This window comes from Geotrypetes seraphini, chromosome 1 (genome assembly GCF_902459505.1).
Source record: "Geotrypetes seraphini chromosome 1, aGeoSer1.1, whole genome shotgun sequence".
Taxonomy (NCBI): Eukaryota; Metazoa; Chordata; class Amphibia; order Gymnophiona; family Dermophiidae; genus Geotrypetes; species Geotrypetes seraphini.
The window spans coordinates 341,883,327-341,901,902 of NC_047084.1; the positions used below are offsets into that span (position 1 = coordinate 341,883,327).

The window sequence follows — 18,576 nt, forward strand, 5'->3', positions numbered from 1 at the left end:
CGCCTGGTGCCGAGGAGGATCCAATGTGGCCTGAGAATGAACCACCGGATCGCCATGAAGTTGTTGGGCCGAAAGGATCGGCATGGATGTGTTCACCGGTACCGAAGGGGTGGACACCGGGGGCTCGGTACGGGGCTCGGGCCGGTCTGGTACCGGAAGGAGCGGTGCCAGGATAGTGGGCAACAGTTGTTCAAGTTGTTTCTTCAACTGCTCTTGGTGTTGAGCCTTTAAGATGGCCGAGATACGGTCATCTAGGGGTGGCATCGGAACCGCTTTCTTTTTCTTCGGTTCCTTAGATGCCGCTCCACGCCCCGGCGATGAGGAGGCCGATGACGAGGCACTCACCGAGATCGGGGCGGAGCGTTTGCGGGACCGGTGCGATGCCGGTAGGGACGGTGTCACCACCGTAGCTGGAGGGCGCTCGAGGGAAGAGGAAGGCTTCTTAGCCGGCTTACCTGGCGCCAGCGACGCCGATGTGGGGTCGGTCGGTGTCGAGGTCGACGGTGCCGATTTTTGAGGTACCGCCGTTGAAGGTGAGGAGTCCATCGCCGACTCGGTGCCGAAGAGAAGAGTTTGTTGAATTCTTCGGTTTTTAAGAGTTCTCTTTTGAAGAGTGGCACAGCGGGTGCAGGAGTCCGCCCGATGCTCCGGACCCAGACACTGCAAACACCAATTGTGTGGGTCAGTTATGGAGATCGGGCGTGCACACCGCTGGCACTTCTTAAAACCGACCTGCGGGGGCATGAAGGGGAAGATAGCCTCCGCAAAATCGAAGCCCGAGGCCTGTATACTGGCAACAGGCCCCGCCGGGGCAAAAACGAAAGAAAAAAGGGAAAAAGCAAAGTTTTTTTTTTTTTTTTTTTTTGCAAATCAAAGAAAAATAAACCCGAAGGTAAAGAGAGAAAAAATAAGGAAAAAAGCGCGAGCGGGAAGGCAAAAAAGTGGTTTCAACGGCCGTTGAAAAAACACACGCGTCTTCTTCGCTCCGCGGAAACGAAGAAACTGGGGACCACGCACTCCTCCGTCGGGCGGGAAGGCACTCGCGCACGCGCGGTGCGGCCAACTAGAAACTTCTAGTTAAAAAGGTCCGTACCGAGGGCTCCGTCGGTGACGTCACCCATGTGTTAAGAATATGCTGCCTGCTTGTCCTGGGATAAAAGCAGTTACTCCTCAAAAATGAGATAAAGGGCTCCTTTTATTAAGCTGCGATAGCGTTTTTAGCGCATGCAGAATTTTAGCGCGCGCTAAACCCACACTACACGGCTAGAGCTAACACTAGCCAAATGCTGGCATTAGCGTCTAGTGCACGCAGCAATTTAGCGCGCAATAAACGCATGCTAAAACCGTTATCGCAGCTTAGTAAAAGGAGCCCAAAGGGTTGCTGCATCAACATCCAATGATCCAAAAATAAGGGATTATGACAGTCTAAAAATGCTTAGTACCACACAGTACTGATAGAGATTATGCTTATGACATATATTTGCATATTAATGAACTTTACTTTGTTTGCTCTTAGTATATTTTATCTCCAATGCTTATTTACCCACTGTGGATTGATTGGGTATGTTTTGATTCTTTTTTTTTTTTTGGCTATGATTATTATACATCTGTTGGCTTTGAAAAATTAATTCTGTTGGATCCATTCTATGGTTTTCACTATATTAGTCCCTTCGATTTTGGATCACTTTCTATCCTTTATCACCATTATATATCTTATATTTTAAATCTTTTATATTAACTTATTTTTTTTTCTATTTGTCACTGTGGCACTGATTTACATTATCTCACAGTCACTCATCCTCCTCCTTTAATATTACCCATTAAGCTTATGTTATTTCTTCTCAAGGACTCCTGAGGAAGGCAAAACACAGACCGTGTTGGTTCCTTGATTTTCTATACCACATTGGCTTTTCTGCATTGGAAGTTTGATTTGGATAATACTATGATAATAAACTTGCGCTTCCGCCTTGCGCTCAGTTGTCTGCGCTGGGTTGTTGGCGCGCCTTTGTCGTTGCGCACTTTTGACCTGTCACCGGATAGGGTTCATAGACAAAAGCGCGCGACGACAACCCAGCGCAGACAACTGAGCGCAAGGCGGAAGCATGCCGAAGAAAAACAGTATTTTAAAGGGCTCCGACAGGGGGGGGAGAAACCCCCCACACTTTACTTAACAGAGATCGCACCAGCGTTGTGGGGGGTTTGGGGGGGTTGTAACCCCCCTCATTTACTGGAAACTTAACTTTTTCCCTCTTTTTTAGGGAAAAAGTGAAGTTTTCAGTATAATGTGGGGGGTTACAACCCCCCAAACCCCCCACAATGCCGGCGCACTCTCTATTAAGTAAACTGGGGGGGGGTTCCCCACCAACACCCCCGTCGGAGCCCCTTAAAATACTGTTTTCCTTCGGCGCGCTTCCGCCTTGCGCTCAGTTGTCTGCGCTGGGTTGTCGGGGCGCGCTTTGTCTATGAACCCTATCCGTTGACAGGTCAAAAGCGTGCCTTTGTCGTTGTGGGGGGTTTGGGGGGTTTAACCCCCCACATTATACTGAAAACTTCACTTTTTCCCTAAAAAAGAGGGAAAAAGTTGTTTCCAATAAATGAGGGGGGTTAAACCCCCCAATCCCCCCACAACGCCGGTGCGATCTCTGTTAAGTAAAGTGTGGGGGGGGGTTCCCCACCAACACCCCCCGTCGGAGTTTTTCTTCGGCGCGCTTCCGCCTTGCACTCAGTTGTCTGCGCTGGGTTGTCGGCGCGCCTTTGTTGGTGCGTGCTTTTGTCTATGAACCGTCTATCCGGATACTGGTCTTTCCTTTTTCCCACCTTGCCGTGACAAGTACCTGTTCTATAGCAGCATTTGGGTGTCCAGATTCTGTTATGAAACCCTAGCATAACTCACATAGGTGCACCGAAATATATGCACAACCATGTACATCAGCTCAGTGGCACGCATACATGGCACCAAATAACCCACAGAACTCACAATATTCTAGAAGCTAAATGTTCACGTTTCATCCATGCTCCACCAAAAGGCACATCCCCTTACACTTATGCACTATAGCACTTGCATGCACCATTATAAAATAATGCCTAAATGCACAAGAAAAGGGCTAATTTAGCCTGCAGCTGTCAGTGTTAAAAAGGAAGGGCGGAGTTTATACAAATAAATTTAGTACTAGATTCAAATGTTCCAATGTCATATGAGGCTATAATTTGTGGAACAATTTTACATGTGAAACCCACTCTAGATAAATATAAGAGTCGTCTATTTATGATCCTAACAGGTATAGCCATTCAATTGATTACAAGTAATTGGAAAAACCATGATAGAATTAGTTATACATTTTGGTGGGTGAACGTGTGTACTACATACAGATACGAACAAATTAACGCAGAATGTAGGGGTTTTAGTGAGGTATTTAATAAAATTTGGAGCCCATTGACTAAATTTGTAAAAACATAATAATGTATTTTCATCATATCTCTTCTTTTTTTTGGTTTATTTATCTTTACACATCCAGGGGGGTGGGGGGTTGCAGGGAGGGGAATAAATATTGATAGTGATATTTGGGTAACTTTATTCTTTATTTGTATTGTATATTAGGATATATTATGATATTATTATATGCCGGAAATTGAAATTATTGAATGATATTTATGTTACCTGTATAGATAATAGTGGAATATGTGGAATATCTTTTGTTCTTTCATTTGTATGACACTGTTTTTGATTAAAAATCAATAAAGAATTAAAAAAAAAAACAACCAAAAACAAAACTAACCACTGCAGACTGAATGCTACACTCCCCATATTTTTAAAATTAGTTTAATATTTTTCAAATACAAAAAGGAGATACTTCTTTAAGTGGGGGCCTCAATTTAGGCGCTCTGATGCTGTGCGGTTAAAGCCTACACTATAATGGTATCGACCTTCTAGATTCTATTATAGAATATTAGCAAAGCCTGATATCAGCAAGTCTGTAAGTACACTGGCCATAGACCTGACATAACTGTAGTGATCATGTGGCAGGATAAGATATTCTGTATGTTAAGTGCAAAAGTGGAAGCTCAGCCCGTGTATACTCTTTCCCTTGCATCTGTATACCATACCACGTATAATCAGCATTGTAGAGTAGCACTGTTGCCCTGTTTTTAATTTTGTGTGAGAGTACACTTTTGCACTCTACATTTAAGTGTTCACGTGGTAAGTGTTCAAGTAAATGGGGGTGCCCTGTTTTTAAATTTCCCTTACACCGTACATTTATTTATATGTAAACTAATGAATGTTTCTATGAACTACTATATTCCACACGATGTTGCCATTAGAAAGCTAGCAGTTGTAAAAGACAGGATTTATGAATGGGATCTATGCTAGCAGGCAGTACACAGTGCAAAGAAAATTCAGAAAGAAGCCAAGTTTCTTCTGTGTTTAGATTAACTTAGCCCAGTTCCCAAATAGCATGCATTAGCTTCAGATTAGTAAATAACACTTATGCTTAGAATGATCACTTGATAATTATTTTAAAAGCAGTTATAATGCAACAGTAAATCAAGAGGTTGTAAAATATAGTCTGGTTTATGAAAAATGAGCAGAGACCAGCTGCAGACTTCAACATTTTACAATCCTATAGTATATTGTTATAACCTTGTTATATACTGTATATGTATATACCTAGCAGACTTCTCTGGCTTATATGTCTTAAATTGCAATAGTAATTTAAACAATCCTAGAGAGCATTGCAATAGTATCTTACGCAATATTTATATTATTGCCTTTACTCAAATGCTTTTAGGATCTTCAGAAATAGCTGCAGTGATCTTCAACAATAAGGGGCTCATAATAATAATAATAAAAAAAAACAACAACGTTCAAAAAGTGGCCTAAATCGGTACTTTGATGATCAAAATGCCAGATCGTCCAAGTACCGATAATCAAAGCTGGTTTTAGATGTTTCTAAAACCAGCTTAGGCCTTTAACCTGCCTCTAAATGCCTAGAGCGAAAAAAGGCATTTTTAGAAGGGAAAGGGCGTGAGGTGGGCCGACCTAGACTTAGCTGTACAGTAAGTATAATCAAAACTTTACAAGGTTGCCCACTCGGAACTTATACACTTTGACTTAGACCAAGTCAAAACAGGTATAAGTTCCTAATAGGGGCCGCTGAGCTGATCGCCGCTGCCAAGATCAGTTCAGCAGCCCCGGCAACCTGCCCAACCCCCACCACAACAATCGCGGCAGGAGAGATGCCTAATCTCTCCTGCCGCGATCGTGATCCCCCCTGAAAATACTGGCAGGAAGGAGCCCAACCCCTCCTACCAAGGTGTAAGTCCCCGAACCCCAACCCCACCGACTCCCGAAAATACCAGCAGGAGGGAGCCCAACCTCTCCAGCCGAGGTGCACCCCCCCGTGACTCCCCCCAAGACAATACCGGCAGGAGGGAGCCAACCCCTCCTGCCGTAAAGCAGACCCCCTCACCCCCCTCAAACACGAGCAGGAGGGATCCCAGGCCCTCCTTCCCATGGCGCACCTTCCCGCCTCGCCCCTCCGAACCCCTAATTGTCCACCCAAAATGGACCCCCTAACCTCGCGACCCCCCCTCAACTTATGTTAAGTTGACTGGATGGATGGGTCCCAAGGCTGGCTGACCGGCAGACCCTCCATCCTCCAAATGGCGGGCCTAGGGCCTGATTAGCCAGGTGCCTAAGATCCCACCCATAGGAGGGGCCTTAGGAACCTAGACCAACTGGAATTGGCCCAGTTGCCTTAGACCCCTCCTGTAAATGGGGCCTTCGGCACATGGGTCAAACCCAGCCCATGTGCCTAAGGCCCTGCTCTCCGGTCTGGTATCCTCCCCTCTCTGACCTTGCCTCTCTCCTCTGCACTGCCTGTCCTCCTCCGATTTGGCTCCTCTCCTCTGTAGCCGCTGAGATCGCCTCGTGCTCTGGCTCCCTTCTCTCAAAGGGGAGCCCAGGCTCCGATGCGACCTCTGACGCGGTGGGGGTGGGCAGAGCTACCTCTCGCCACTACCCCGATCCGGCTTCCTCCCCTCTGCTCTCCGGTCTGGTCTCCTCCCCTCTCCGACCTTACCTCTCTCCTCTGCACTGCCTGTCCTCCTCCGATTTGGCTCCTCTCCTCTGTAGCCACCGAGAAGAAGAAATTTATTTAGAAGAAGAAATTATTTAGAAGAAGAAATTTATTTAGAAGAAGAAATTATTTAGAAGAAGAAATTTATTTAGAAGAAGAAATTAAATAAATTTTGTTTGCTTAAGGACTGATTACAATCTAGCAGCTCTTCAAAAAATTATTGTTGAAAATCACTGCAGCTATTTCTGAAGATCCTAAAAGCATTTGAGTAAAGGCAATAATATAAATATTGTATAGGATACTATTGCAATGCTCTCTAGGATTATGTATATACATATACATGTGTATATATATATATATATATATGCATATATATATATATATTAATATATATAGGCTCACTGATTTGTACAAAATGGTTTATGTTAACGATCAAGCATGAGGCCAAACCTCGGGTCAGTAAACTTACCAAGAATATGAGGAGAAACCTCGCCTTCTTGGATAAACACATGTCTGGCCCCAGGGGGTATATCAAACATCTTAAGGTAGCCTTTGCATGTGCAGTTATCATTGAAGAAAGCAGAAAAGGAAAACAAAAAAATAGCTGTTGTTAGTAGAACCCTATATTGCAAATACCCTATTTGCAGAAGGAGCATCCATCGTCCCCAAGCAATATCAGAAGCAAAATAAGATTTGTGGCTTCTATAGAGAAAAAAAAAAGTTAAACTTCTCACAAACCTGATTAATTAAACAATCCAAGCAAAAATTTACACGTTTCCTTTGTGTGGTACTGTAGAGTGTTGTTGACTTTCAAAGTATCCATCTTCCTTAACCTAAAGCAACAGGATCAAGATGTGTTCCTCTCTGAAGCTTTTCTTTGCTAAGAGGCATTAGCTGTTTAATGTAGGAAGTATTGAGCATGAACAGTTAGTTCAACAGTACATTAACAGTTAATGCAGCTCATTAACTGTTAGCACATATTAATTACCAAATGAAACAACATGGGGGAAAAAAACCCTATTTGGGAGCATAATAATGAGAAGGAACTGCACCTTGCAGTTTAATACAGAGGTCATTACCACGTGTTAACTGCAGTGTAAAAGATATTTAAAATGCAATTAGCCACACCTTCCCAAAATGTTGGGAACTCCCCCAAGGGTTACTGTGAAGGTTTGCAATTTATGCAACTTCAATGAAAAACTGTAGAGTACCATAATAATTAGGCGCCTTAATGAAGGTGGAAAAATGCTCATTATTTCCAAATTTCTAAAAGAAAAGGGGTAAAGTAATTTGATAATTGGCATTATCGTTAACAAGAAATTGGCTTTTAGGTGAAACTGGCTTTTAGGATACTTTGGCCAGGATTCCGATCCAGGCAGGTCCAACGAATTCAGAAAACAAAAATATGCAGATGGGGGCGATCGGAGGAATTTCCCCATCTGCCTGCACTGCTTGCGCATGCGCGATTGGTGCGCATGCGCAGACCTGTCCCAGCCGCAACTTTTTTTAAAAAACTTTAGCAGCCCGTGGGTTTAACCCGCTTCGGGTTAAACCCACGGGCTTGCACAGGCAGTCGGGGCAGACGTGTTTGGGGCAGGGAGGCAGGCAGTCATGTTTGGGCCCGACTCTCCTGCTTCCATGCGGCAGCCTCTTCCCTCCTTCCCTTCAGTGCGAGCCCGCGGATTTAATGCGGGGCTGCACTGTGGCGTGCAGCCTCGCTTTAAACCCACGGGATCACACTGGAGGGAAGGCGGCAGAGCCAGGGGGAGTAGAGAGGACATGTCAGGCAGGCATTTGGGACAGGCAAGCCCAGGGGTGCAGGACGAGAGCCAGGGTAGGCAGATCGAAACAGGCAGATCAGGGCTACAGGAGGCATTCAGGGCTGTAGGAAATCGGGGCTGACAGGGCAGAGAGCAGGGCTTCAATAGAATAGGAGAGTCAGAAGGACGTTTTCGACTGCTCCCCAGCAGTCGCTTCTTCCGTTGATCGGCCAGCCCTGTCAGATGTGAAATTTTGTGTAGTGAATCGCATCGCTGTCCAATTTGCATGCGTTTCTCCTCATTTGCATGCACGGATTTGAAGTGGATCGTAGGAGAGGTAAGTGAATCAGGCCAGAGGGAAATTTGCTCGTTAAGGGGTCGCAAACTGATCGGTACACGATCGGTTTGCTTAGTGAATCTAGCCCTTTGTGATGCCTAAAGTGAGATGAAGGAGCCCATTTTTAACCTATTTTGTAAAGACATTTAGGTCTCCATGCGCCTTTCAAATTTCCATGGCAATCATGAAGCCACAGACAGTTCAAATAATGGTCCAGAATTGAGCTTTAATTTTCAAATATAAAACATTGCCACATCTCATCAAGATTATGCTAAAAATAGGATTATCAGCTAATTTCTCATTACTCTGTTAGATGCCATATTCACAAAACCTAGGTTGCTAGCTATGGGGCTCATTTTCAAAAAAGAAAAACATTCAAAAAATGGCATAAACTAGCACTTGGATGTTATTAAGTGCTAAAACGGCCAAGTGTCGAAACTACTTTTTGTAGACTTATTGTAGAACATTTGCTCTCCAGAACGTCTAAATGTTAAGGGAGCATGTAAGATGTGTGTTTTGGGTAGGATTTGGACGGACTTAGCGGTTGGGCATCTTGTAGGGATAATCAAACATTTTCAAGATGTTCAGACGTTCAGAGTTAGATCTGTTTTAAAGTGAATAAGGGCCAAAAAAGTACCCAAACTGACCAGATGACCACTGGACATAAAGGTATGATCCTGTCCTGCCTCCCCAAAGATGTAAATGAAACAGTACATACCTGTCTCTAGAACAGCAAGACCTGGTATGGGAAAGTCTAGTAGAGCAGCACATAGGTGTCTTAAGTAGCTTGGTGGGTGGGCTGATGAACCACAAAGAAGAGGACCCAGGCCCAGAAGCTATTCTACTCACTACATTTATGGTTGTGAACTCACCCAAAGCCTTATTGTATTGCCATGTATGAGACACATGCAGCCATAAGGGCTATTGGGATGGTAGACAGGTAGGGGTAGATTTTGGGGGAGTTTTAGAGGGCTCACCATACACTAAAAGGGGGGGGGGGGGTTCTGGTGAAATATGAAGTTATGTGAAGTCCACAGTAAAGCCCCCTAAGGTGCCTCACTGCTCTGTTGGTATGTCTGCGTGGCCAGTCCATTAAGATGCTGGCCCCTCCCATGTCCAAATGAGCTTGATTTTGATGTTTTGAACATAGATGTTTTTTTATTCAAAAATGGCCCCCCAAAAAATTAAGACGTCCTTAGGGGACAAAACGTCCAAATAAGTAATTTTCCCCCAAAAAATTGGATGTCTTGCAGTTTTGAAAATTGATGTCTCCCCACCCTGACTTTTAGACATCTTGCAGGATACACTATTGAAAATGCCTCTCCACATGTTCTTTACCAAGGGTTAGGAGAATGGAACACTAAATCTTTGTTATCTAGGTATCAGCTTTTTGCCAGCTTGATACACCAGTAATTGGAGGTCCCTTAGTGTACAGACCAGCACTTGAAATATGAAGCGTTTGCTTGCTTTGTTGCAGAGTTGCAGGCAGCTAGTAGGAGTATCAGTTGTTGCCAATTTGCTTGCATATTACGATCTTGGTGGATGCCCAGCTGTCTGCAAAGCATGGTGACTTACCCAGGAAATTTTTAGACTTCCTTGTTTCAGAAATAGAAAGGTTTCGAGCTCCTTTTGGCAAGGTGAATGCTTCCCTGTTCTTCCCTTGAATAAAATGTGTTCAATTAGATTTTTTTTTTTTGGGGGGGAGAGGGAAGTCTTGCAGTTTCATTGACTATGATTACAGTATCATGCATGTTATCATTATAATATTATACTGTATTTAATGTATTTGTTGAAGACGAAGCAAGCCAATTTTTAAAAGTAGATAGGAAATGTTAATAGTCAATGAAACCAGGACTAAGGTTTGGAGAATTGCGTAGATGATTTTAAGCCAGATACTTGCAGATTTCATTTTCCAGCAACTTGAATTCTTTTTGGCATCGCTTGCTTACATGCTTTCCTGTTGGAAGAAGTGGATCAATCTGTTTGATGACCACAGCACCAAATTAAACATTACTGCATAGCAAAAGACGGTTTACCTATGAAACACAAGCTCAGATTTTTAGGACAAAGTTTGCTGCCACCATTAGGTTCAAGCTATCATTAATTCTCTTCTCTTCTCAGACTATCTCCCTCTAGTACAGTGGTCTCAAACTCAAACCCTTTGCAGGGCCACATTTTGGATTTGTAGGTACTTGGAGGGCCTCAGAAAAAATAGTTAATGTCTTATTAAAGAAATGACAATTTTGCATGAGGTAAAACTCTTTATAGTTTATAAACCTTTCCTTTTGGCTAAGGGTTCCTTTTCCTAAGGTGCGCTTGCGTTTTTTAGCGCGTGCTGAAGATTAGCACGCGCAAACCCTGCGCTATACGGAAAATACTAACGCAAGCTCTATGGAAGCGTTAGCGTCTAGCGCGCACGGCATTGTAGCGTGCGCTAAGCGTGTGCTAAAACCGCTAGCACACCTTAGTAAAAGGAGCCCTAAGTCTTAATAATAATATTGTAATTTATAGCTAAAAAGACATATGATCAAGAAACTGTTATATTTTACTTTTGTGATTATGATAAACATACTGAGGGCCTCAAAATAATACCTGGCCCCCGGCCGTGAGTTTGAGACCACTGCTCTAGTACGTCCAGTCATTCAGTTCACATATTTTAACCACACAGGGACTAAAGATATAATTTAGAATATTAGCACAACTTTCTGAGCTATTTCTGTGCTGAAGACTAGGACAGTATAGAAATAAAGTGCATCATTAAGGACCACAAATAGATACAAGTTCCATGTCATTTTTTTCTTTAATTATGATTCATGTATATGCATAAGCCAAAGTGACTTCAGGCATTATAAACAGTAGCATAACATGGGCAATCCCAGTCAGCAATGATAACACAGAGTTACTGTTACAAGACTTCCCAAACCTGTCCTGGGGACCCCATAGCCAATCAGGTTTTCAGGATATTAAAATGAATATGTACGACATAAATTGTCATATTTTACATTTTATATTTATTTAATATTCTGCATATCCCAAAGGAATACATCAACTTGCTACTCACATAATCCCTCTTTTCAAGTCATTTCATTGGCTCCCTATCCATTTCCATGTACAGTTCAAATTCCTTACCGGTGCATTCATTTTGCAGCTCCTCTGTATCGCTCTTCTCTTATCTCTACCTACACCCCTCCTCTGGAATTCCATTCATCTGGAAGGTGATTCTTTATACCCTGCTCCTCCTTTGCCAACTCTATACTCCATTCTTTTATCTTGCTGCTCCATCTCTGACCCTATTCAAATCCAGGCTAAAAGCTCACTTAAAAAATTAGGAAGTCTCCTTTTAAGACTATTTTTGACTCTTAACCCCCCTATTCACCTGTTCAGTACCCATGTTTTGATCATTCCAATAATAAATAATTATCTAAATCCTTATTTGTCCTGTTTATCTATCTTGTATAGATTATTAACTTAGCCCCTTTTTTATTAAGTTGTGTTAGGGTTTTTTTTATCACCAGCCACTGTGGTAAAAACTCTGACGCTCATAGGAATTCCTACGAGCGTCGGAGCTTTTACTGAGCGGCCGGCAATAAAAAAAAACCCCTAACATAGCTTGATAAAAGGGGGCCTTTATCTAGCATGGAATTTCTCTTACGTATTTTGCATACAGCACTGTGTGATGCCTAATAGTGTGATAGAAATAATAAGTAGTGGTGGTATTATTAGTAAATACAAACTAAATTTAGGGAATTGGAAAATTCCTGATCAATTCTGATAATTGCTAATCTTGGTGGTTCATATATATATTTTTATAAACCACTCTGGACTTATATGTTTGGGAATAAGGTGGTCTATAAATGCTGAGATTAGATTAGAAAATAAGTGAATTTAGGTTGCAATTAAACACTCTCACATAAATAACTATAGAATAGAATGATAAATCAGCAGTTACTCCTGGGATCCCATCTCTGAGTACTGGAAGGCAGAACTAATTTGCAAAGTTCAAGGGGGATGCTAATGTAAGATAAGAATTCAAGTTTAAGTTTACTATGGGCTTCTTGTACTAAACTGTGGTAGAGCTTCTTACTACATTCCAACGAGGTAAATACTCCGACGCTCATTCAATTCCTCTCGTATGAGGAAAGACTAAAAAGGTTAGGGCTCTTCAGCTTGGAAAAGAGACGGCTGAGGGGAGATATGATTAAAGTCTACAAAAACCTGAGTGGAGTAGAATGGGTAGAAGTGGATTGATTTTTCACACCTTCTAAATTTACAATGACTAGGGGACATTCGATGAAGTTAAAGGGAAATACTTTTAAAACCAATAGGAGGAAATTTTTTTTCACTCAGAGAATAGTTAAGCTCTGGAACACATTGCCAGATGTTGTGGAAAGAGCGGTTCGCGTAGCTGGTTTTAAAAAAGGTTTGGACAAATTCCTGGAGGAAAAGTCCATAGTCTGTTATTGAGAAAGACACGGGGGAAGCCACTGCTGGTAGCATGTAATATTGCTACACTTTGGGTTTTGACCAGGTACTAGTGACCTGGATTGGCCAACGTGAGAACGGGCTACTGGACTTGATGGACCATTGTTCTGACCCAGTAGGGCTATTCTTATGTTCTAGTCTTATTCTAGAGCTATTTCCTCAACAAAGGGGCTATTTATTGGATGGAAACACTTTTAAAATAACTAGGAAGAAATATTTTTTTTCATTCATCTAATAATGAAGCTCTGGAACTTGTTGTGTGGAATAATCTCCCGGTAGAGGTGGTGGAGAGAAAGACTGTCTGAAATCAAGAAAACGTGGGACATGTACTTGGGAGATAGTGGATGCTGCAGATGGGCAGACTGGATGGGCCAGTTGGCCTTTATCTACAAATCATGCTTCTATGTCTGGGTTTAAAAAAGGTTTGGACAGGTTTCAGGAGGAAAAGTCCATAGTCTGCTATTAAGACAGACATGGGGGACGCTACTGCTTGCCCTGGGATCAGTAGCATGGAATGTTGCTACTATTTGGGTTTCTCCCAGGTACTTGTGACTTGGATTGGCCTCTGTTGGAAACAGGAAATACACATTAAAAAAAAAAAAATTGGTGTAGCGAAGGACACCTACAGTGTAGCTATCTGACTTGTGCCTATGAAGGTGTTTAGGCATGCCTACAGATGCCTAAAGCCGGCGTAGGCATGCTTAGGCACTTCCTAAAGCATGAGTCAGATGCCTTAAATGTAGGCTTGTAAAATGCTGGTCTACATTTAAGGCATCAGTCTGAAAATTAGACGTGATTATGGACAGTGATTGACATGCAGTAGGCATCTGTTTTACAGGCACCTACTGCGGCAGGCATCGTTTCCAGAATCAGGCCCAAAGGCACGGATTCTGCAAAGTGTGTCCTGATTTTAGGCAACAGTAGACGTCCTACAGCTGTCTAATCAGCCAATCAGGACACACGTTTAAAAAAAATGCTCCCCAGGTAGGCTTATATTCAAGGCACCTCCGGGAGCCAAGGGAGGCCCACAAGAACACCTAAGCTCACCTAATGGCCTTAGGCAAACCTAGGTGGCCCTACGTGTCTCCATAGTAGAGCCTGAGACGCTTACAATGTAGGCCAGCAAAATACTGGCCTACATTGTAAGTAGATGTGGCTGCTATACTTATCACGACAAATGATCTCTCTGCCGCGATAGGTATAGTGGCCGCGGCCACCTGTCCCCCCCCCCCCATATGCTAGAGGATGCCCCCCGTCACCTCCGATTGCCAGTAGGAGGATGCTCAACCCCTCCTGCCGGAAGGCCGCCCACCCGTACGATCGCTGGTAGAAGGGTGCCCAACCCCTCCTGCCAGAGTTTGCCCCCCTCCGGACTCCCTCCCACTAACCTCTAATTGTTGGCCAGCCAGATGGGTCTTACTACCGTCCAGCCAGCAGGCCCCCTTGCCGAAATGAGGCGGGCGGGCCCACCCCCGGCCCATTCCTGTTAAGTCTAAAGCTTGATTGGCCCAGGCTCCTAGAGCCTTAGGCTTAGCGGGGATTTGCGGACCCAATAAACCTAAGGTCTGATTAGGCTTAGTGGGGATGGACTGGAAAGGGCACCCTCCTGCCTGCGATCAGGGGGGGGGGCATTCTCCGGCAGGAGGGGTTGAGCACCCTCCTGCCGGCGACTGTCAGGGGGGGACAGGCAGCCGCGGCCGCTATACCTATTGCGGCAGGGAGATCCGTTGCCGCGATTAGTGTAGCGGCCGTGTCTACTCTAACCCAATTCTGTAACCGGCGTCTGTAACATAGACGTTGGTTACAGAATCAGGGTTAGTGTAGGCCCGGGCATCCTACACAGAATCCGGGGCATAATGTCTACACAAAAAGTGGAAATGTTCAGGGGGTTCTTTATAATTGTGAATAAATTTCAGAGTGAAATTAGTGCATAGACCATGAGTTGGAGTATCTGCAGACTTTGCCTCAAAATGCACCTTTTGAAAATTTCATGTTCAGTAGGGTTCAAAACAATAAAGAACCAACAAGACTTGCAGTAAAAAACGCAAAGCAAACAAAAACAATACTGCAAGAAAATGTACAGGAATTTATTAAAATGACAAAAACAAAAATCTAAAACCAAATACATAAACTGTATAAAAAGTATGTATCCAAAAGAACTGGTCCCAATATTCCTGTGGATCGGACCCGACACCGTCCGTGTTTCGAAGAAACACACCTTCCTCAGGAGTCCCTAGTGTTGGTACACAGAGTACCAGAAAACCAAAATGGATAAGGTAAACAAAATCGATAATAAACAGATATAAAACAAGTATTTACTTTTTATGCAGTTTATGTATTTGGTTTTAGATTTTTGTTTTTGTCATTTTAATAAATTCCTATACTCTGTATATTTTTTTTGCAATATTGTTTTTGTTTGTTTACGTTCAGTAGGGTTACCAGATTTTACTTACGTAAAATCCGGATCCATAGACCCGCCCTCAGGCCCGCTCAGTTCTACCCATCCCCGCCCTATTACGCCCATGCCATGGCCTCGCCCCCTAACCCTGTCTCCCCCCTCCCCCCACAGCCTGTTCTCATCAGTCGAGAGGGCATCCACGAATGCACGGATGAGGCATGATGATGTCACGTGAACACATGTGTGCGCTTAACGTCACTGCTTTGCATCTGCACATGCGCAAATGCCCCTTGCCGACGCGATCTGCTTTTCAAAACCTAGACACAAAGTGCTAGGTTTTGAAAATCCATCCAGATGCCAAGACATGCCCTCTAAAAAGAGGACATGCATGGGTGTATCCGGACATCTGGCAACCCTACCCTTTAGTACATATTCTTTGTTTAATTTTGAGCACTACAGCTACAGTAGCAGTGCAACAACGCATTTGAATACAAAAGATAAAAATAAAACAATGACCTTACCAGGCTTCTTAGGGCTCCTGGTAAATGTTCCTTTTACAGTTCGACAGTGAGAGTTATCTCCTCCACAAACACCACACTTGTCTTCCATTTTGTTGGAACCAATCTCTTTGTCACATCCCACTTTCTGGAAAAACAAGGAAGGACATCCGTTCATGCTCAACTATTACATTAGTAGCTCAAATCAACAGCAAGATCTAACCAGCATTATGCAGTAGAAGGAACTTGTGCACGTGGGGGCCATTTTTGAAAAGGACGTCTAAATCCAACTTGGATGTTTCCCACAAGACATCCAAAGTCAGAGATGGAGAAACATCCATTTTCGAAACTGCTGGATGTCCAAATTTGTTGGGGTTTTGTTTTTTTTTATATAAATCATCTACTTGGACATTTTGGCTGCCAGGACTGCCAACCTTAGTATGTCTAACTTTATTCCTTATTTTTGACCACAGAAACATCCAAGTTGAAAATGTCCAAATCAAGACCATTTGGCCATGGGAGGGGCCAGCATCGTAATGGACTCGCCACACAGACATGCTAATAAAGCAGTAAGGCACTTTAGAGAGCACTGCTATGAACGTACCATCTTACCATAATCCCCTTATAATTTATGGTGAGCCCTTCCAAACTCCCCCAAAATCTACTATGCCTACCTGTCTACCACCCCAACAGCTCTTATGGCTTTAGGTGGCACCTATAGGATTTTAGTGGGTTCACATTTTCCACCATACATGTACTGATTAGAAAAGATTATAGGCCTGGGTACTCCTCACCAGGCTACTTAAGACAACTGTGTGATGCTCTACTATCCTTTCCCATACCAGATGCTGCTGTTCTAGAGACAGGTATATACTGTTTCATTCATATTTGGGGGAGTAGGAGGGGGTTAGTGACTACTGGGAGTGTGTGTGTGTAGGGGGGAGGGTCATTACTAAATTCCTCCAGTGGTTATCTGGTCGTTTGGGTACCTTTTTGGCACTTAGACATATTGAAAACAGGTCTGGCTCAGAACGTCCAAGTTCTGTCCAGGACATCTTGGGAAAGGTTTGATTACACTGGTCAATAAGCATTTTGCTACTGGATTTCTGTCACCTGTACCTTAATAAGGACCACCTGAAGACTGAACATTTTCGCATACTTCTCTAATGAAGGTAGGCACCAGTCCTTAGACCCAAATGCTTGTTTCTTTGCTGTCAGCGCAGTGGACTCCATAGCTGTCAATGCTAACATTATAATATTACAAAGACAAGGCAAGATTAGAAGCTACCACGTACCACACATTCTCCTCGAACACAGATGCTATATGGGTCTTTGTAGGAGCAGCGGGTTCCGTCGTGGGCCAGCTGTTTCATGAACACTACATCTCCAGTCTCTTTGGACTTGCAGTAAAGTTGACATCTTTTGGTGGCTATAGAACATGGAATAAACAAGCATTGACTGGTTTTATATGCCCAGGGCCTCTTTCACTAAAACTTTTCTCCTATTCTGTGCTACTGGCAGATAAAGTTTAGTGAATTTCCTTTAATATGTGTATCTCAGTAGTTTAGTAAGAACATAATCCTTGCTATATTGGGACAGACTGAAGGTCCATCAAGCCCAGTATCCTGTTTCCAACAGTGGACAATCCAGGTCACAAGTACCTGGTAAGATCTCAAAAGAGTAAAACAGATTTTATGCTACTTATCCTAGAAACAAGCAGTGGATTTTCCCAAGTATACTCCTCCCTCCATATTCACACAGATTAGGGGCAAAGCCCCCTTGTGAATACTATGTATTTGTGAATAACTTTAGGGGCTCCTCAAACCTTAAGTCCTGCCACCCTCCCACACTCTTGCATACCTTATCTTAAAGCCCTGGTGGTCTAGCAGTGAAGAGGGGAAGAAATGATCTTCCTACACTCCTGCCCATGAAAACCACCTTCAAAATGGCTGCCACAAGTTTCCTTGGAAGTCTCATGAGACATCAGGAACTCGTGAGAGTGCTGCAGGAACTTGCAGCAACCATTTTTGATTGCAGCTTTCATGGGGCAGGAGTGTAGGAAGATTGCTCCTGCCCAGCTTCATCGCTAGACCATCAGGGCTTTAGGTAAGCTGTGGAGGGGTCCAGGAGGCATGAGGCTTGTGAATAACTGAATTTGTGAATGGCAAATCTGCGAATATGGAGGGAAACCTGTACATCTTTTTCTTTTAGAAAATCCAAACCTTTTAAAAACCCCACTAAGCTAAATAATCTCACCACATTCTCTGGCACCAAATTCCAGAGTTTAATTACATGTTGAGTGAAGAAATATTTTCTCCGGTTTGTATTTAATCTACTACTTGGTAGCTTTATTGCATACCCCCTAGTCCTAGTATTTTTGGGGAGAGTAAACAAGCATTTCACATTTACTTGTTACACTCCACTCAGTATTTTATAGATCTCTGTCATATCACCCCTGAACCATCTCTTCTCCAAGCTGAATTGCCCTAGCCACTTTAACTTTTCCTCACCCCTTTTATCATATCTGTACAGCAGGAGTTCTCAACCCAGTCATTTGGACACATCTAGCCAGTCAAGTTTTCAGGATGCATGAGAAATTTGCAGGCACTACCGTGTTTCCCTAAAAATAAGACAGGGTCTTATATTAATTTGTGCTCCAAAAAACGCACTAGGGCTTATTTTCAGGGAATATCTTATTTTTGGGGAAACACGGTATCTACCCTTGACACTTGCCATGTTATACCTATCCCTCCCTCCCATCCCTTTGTGCAAAGGGAAGGCCCTGACGGGGAAGCCAGTTTATAGCACTGCCACCGGTTTTGAGGCTTAGGAGGTATGTGTGGTGGTCAGTGGTGTTCCGGTGCACAAAGGGTTGGGAGGGAGGGATCTTAACTAGGGCATCATATGTGGTCCTCTACACTATTACTGCTCCATGTTTTTTGTGTTGCTGTTTCCCTCTGATCTGCTAAAACTGTATTCATTGACAATCACAAAATTTTACATTTCAAGAGTACTCAGCTTCAGA

General features: G+C 43.4%; 1 protein-coding gene across 2 annotated transcripts in view; it reads right to left on the reverse strand.

Moving 5' to 3' along the window:
• The window catches only part of ADAMTS3 (ADAM metallopeptidase with thrombospondin type 1 motif 3), a 320,349-nt gene that overhangs the window by 44,401 nt on the left and 257,372 nt on the right, over window positions 1-18,576 (reverse strand). Inside the window, exons 14-17 of one of the 2 annotated variants that reach the window (XM_033961370.1) lie at window positions 16,847-16,980; window positions 15,576-15,699; window positions 10,075-10,131; window positions 6,547-6,627 (exon numbers count right to left, since the gene is read on the reverse strand). In XM_033961370.1, coding sequence (XP_033817261.1) covers window positions 6,547-6,627; window positions 10,075-10,131; window positions 15,576-15,699; window positions 16,847-16,980 — 396 coding nt within the window. The remainder of the gene's footprint in view (window positions 1-6,546; window positions 6,628-10,074; window positions 10,132-15,575; window positions 15,700-16,846; window positions 16,981-18,576) is intronic. The other variant, XM_033961379.1, reaches the window with a different exon arrangement.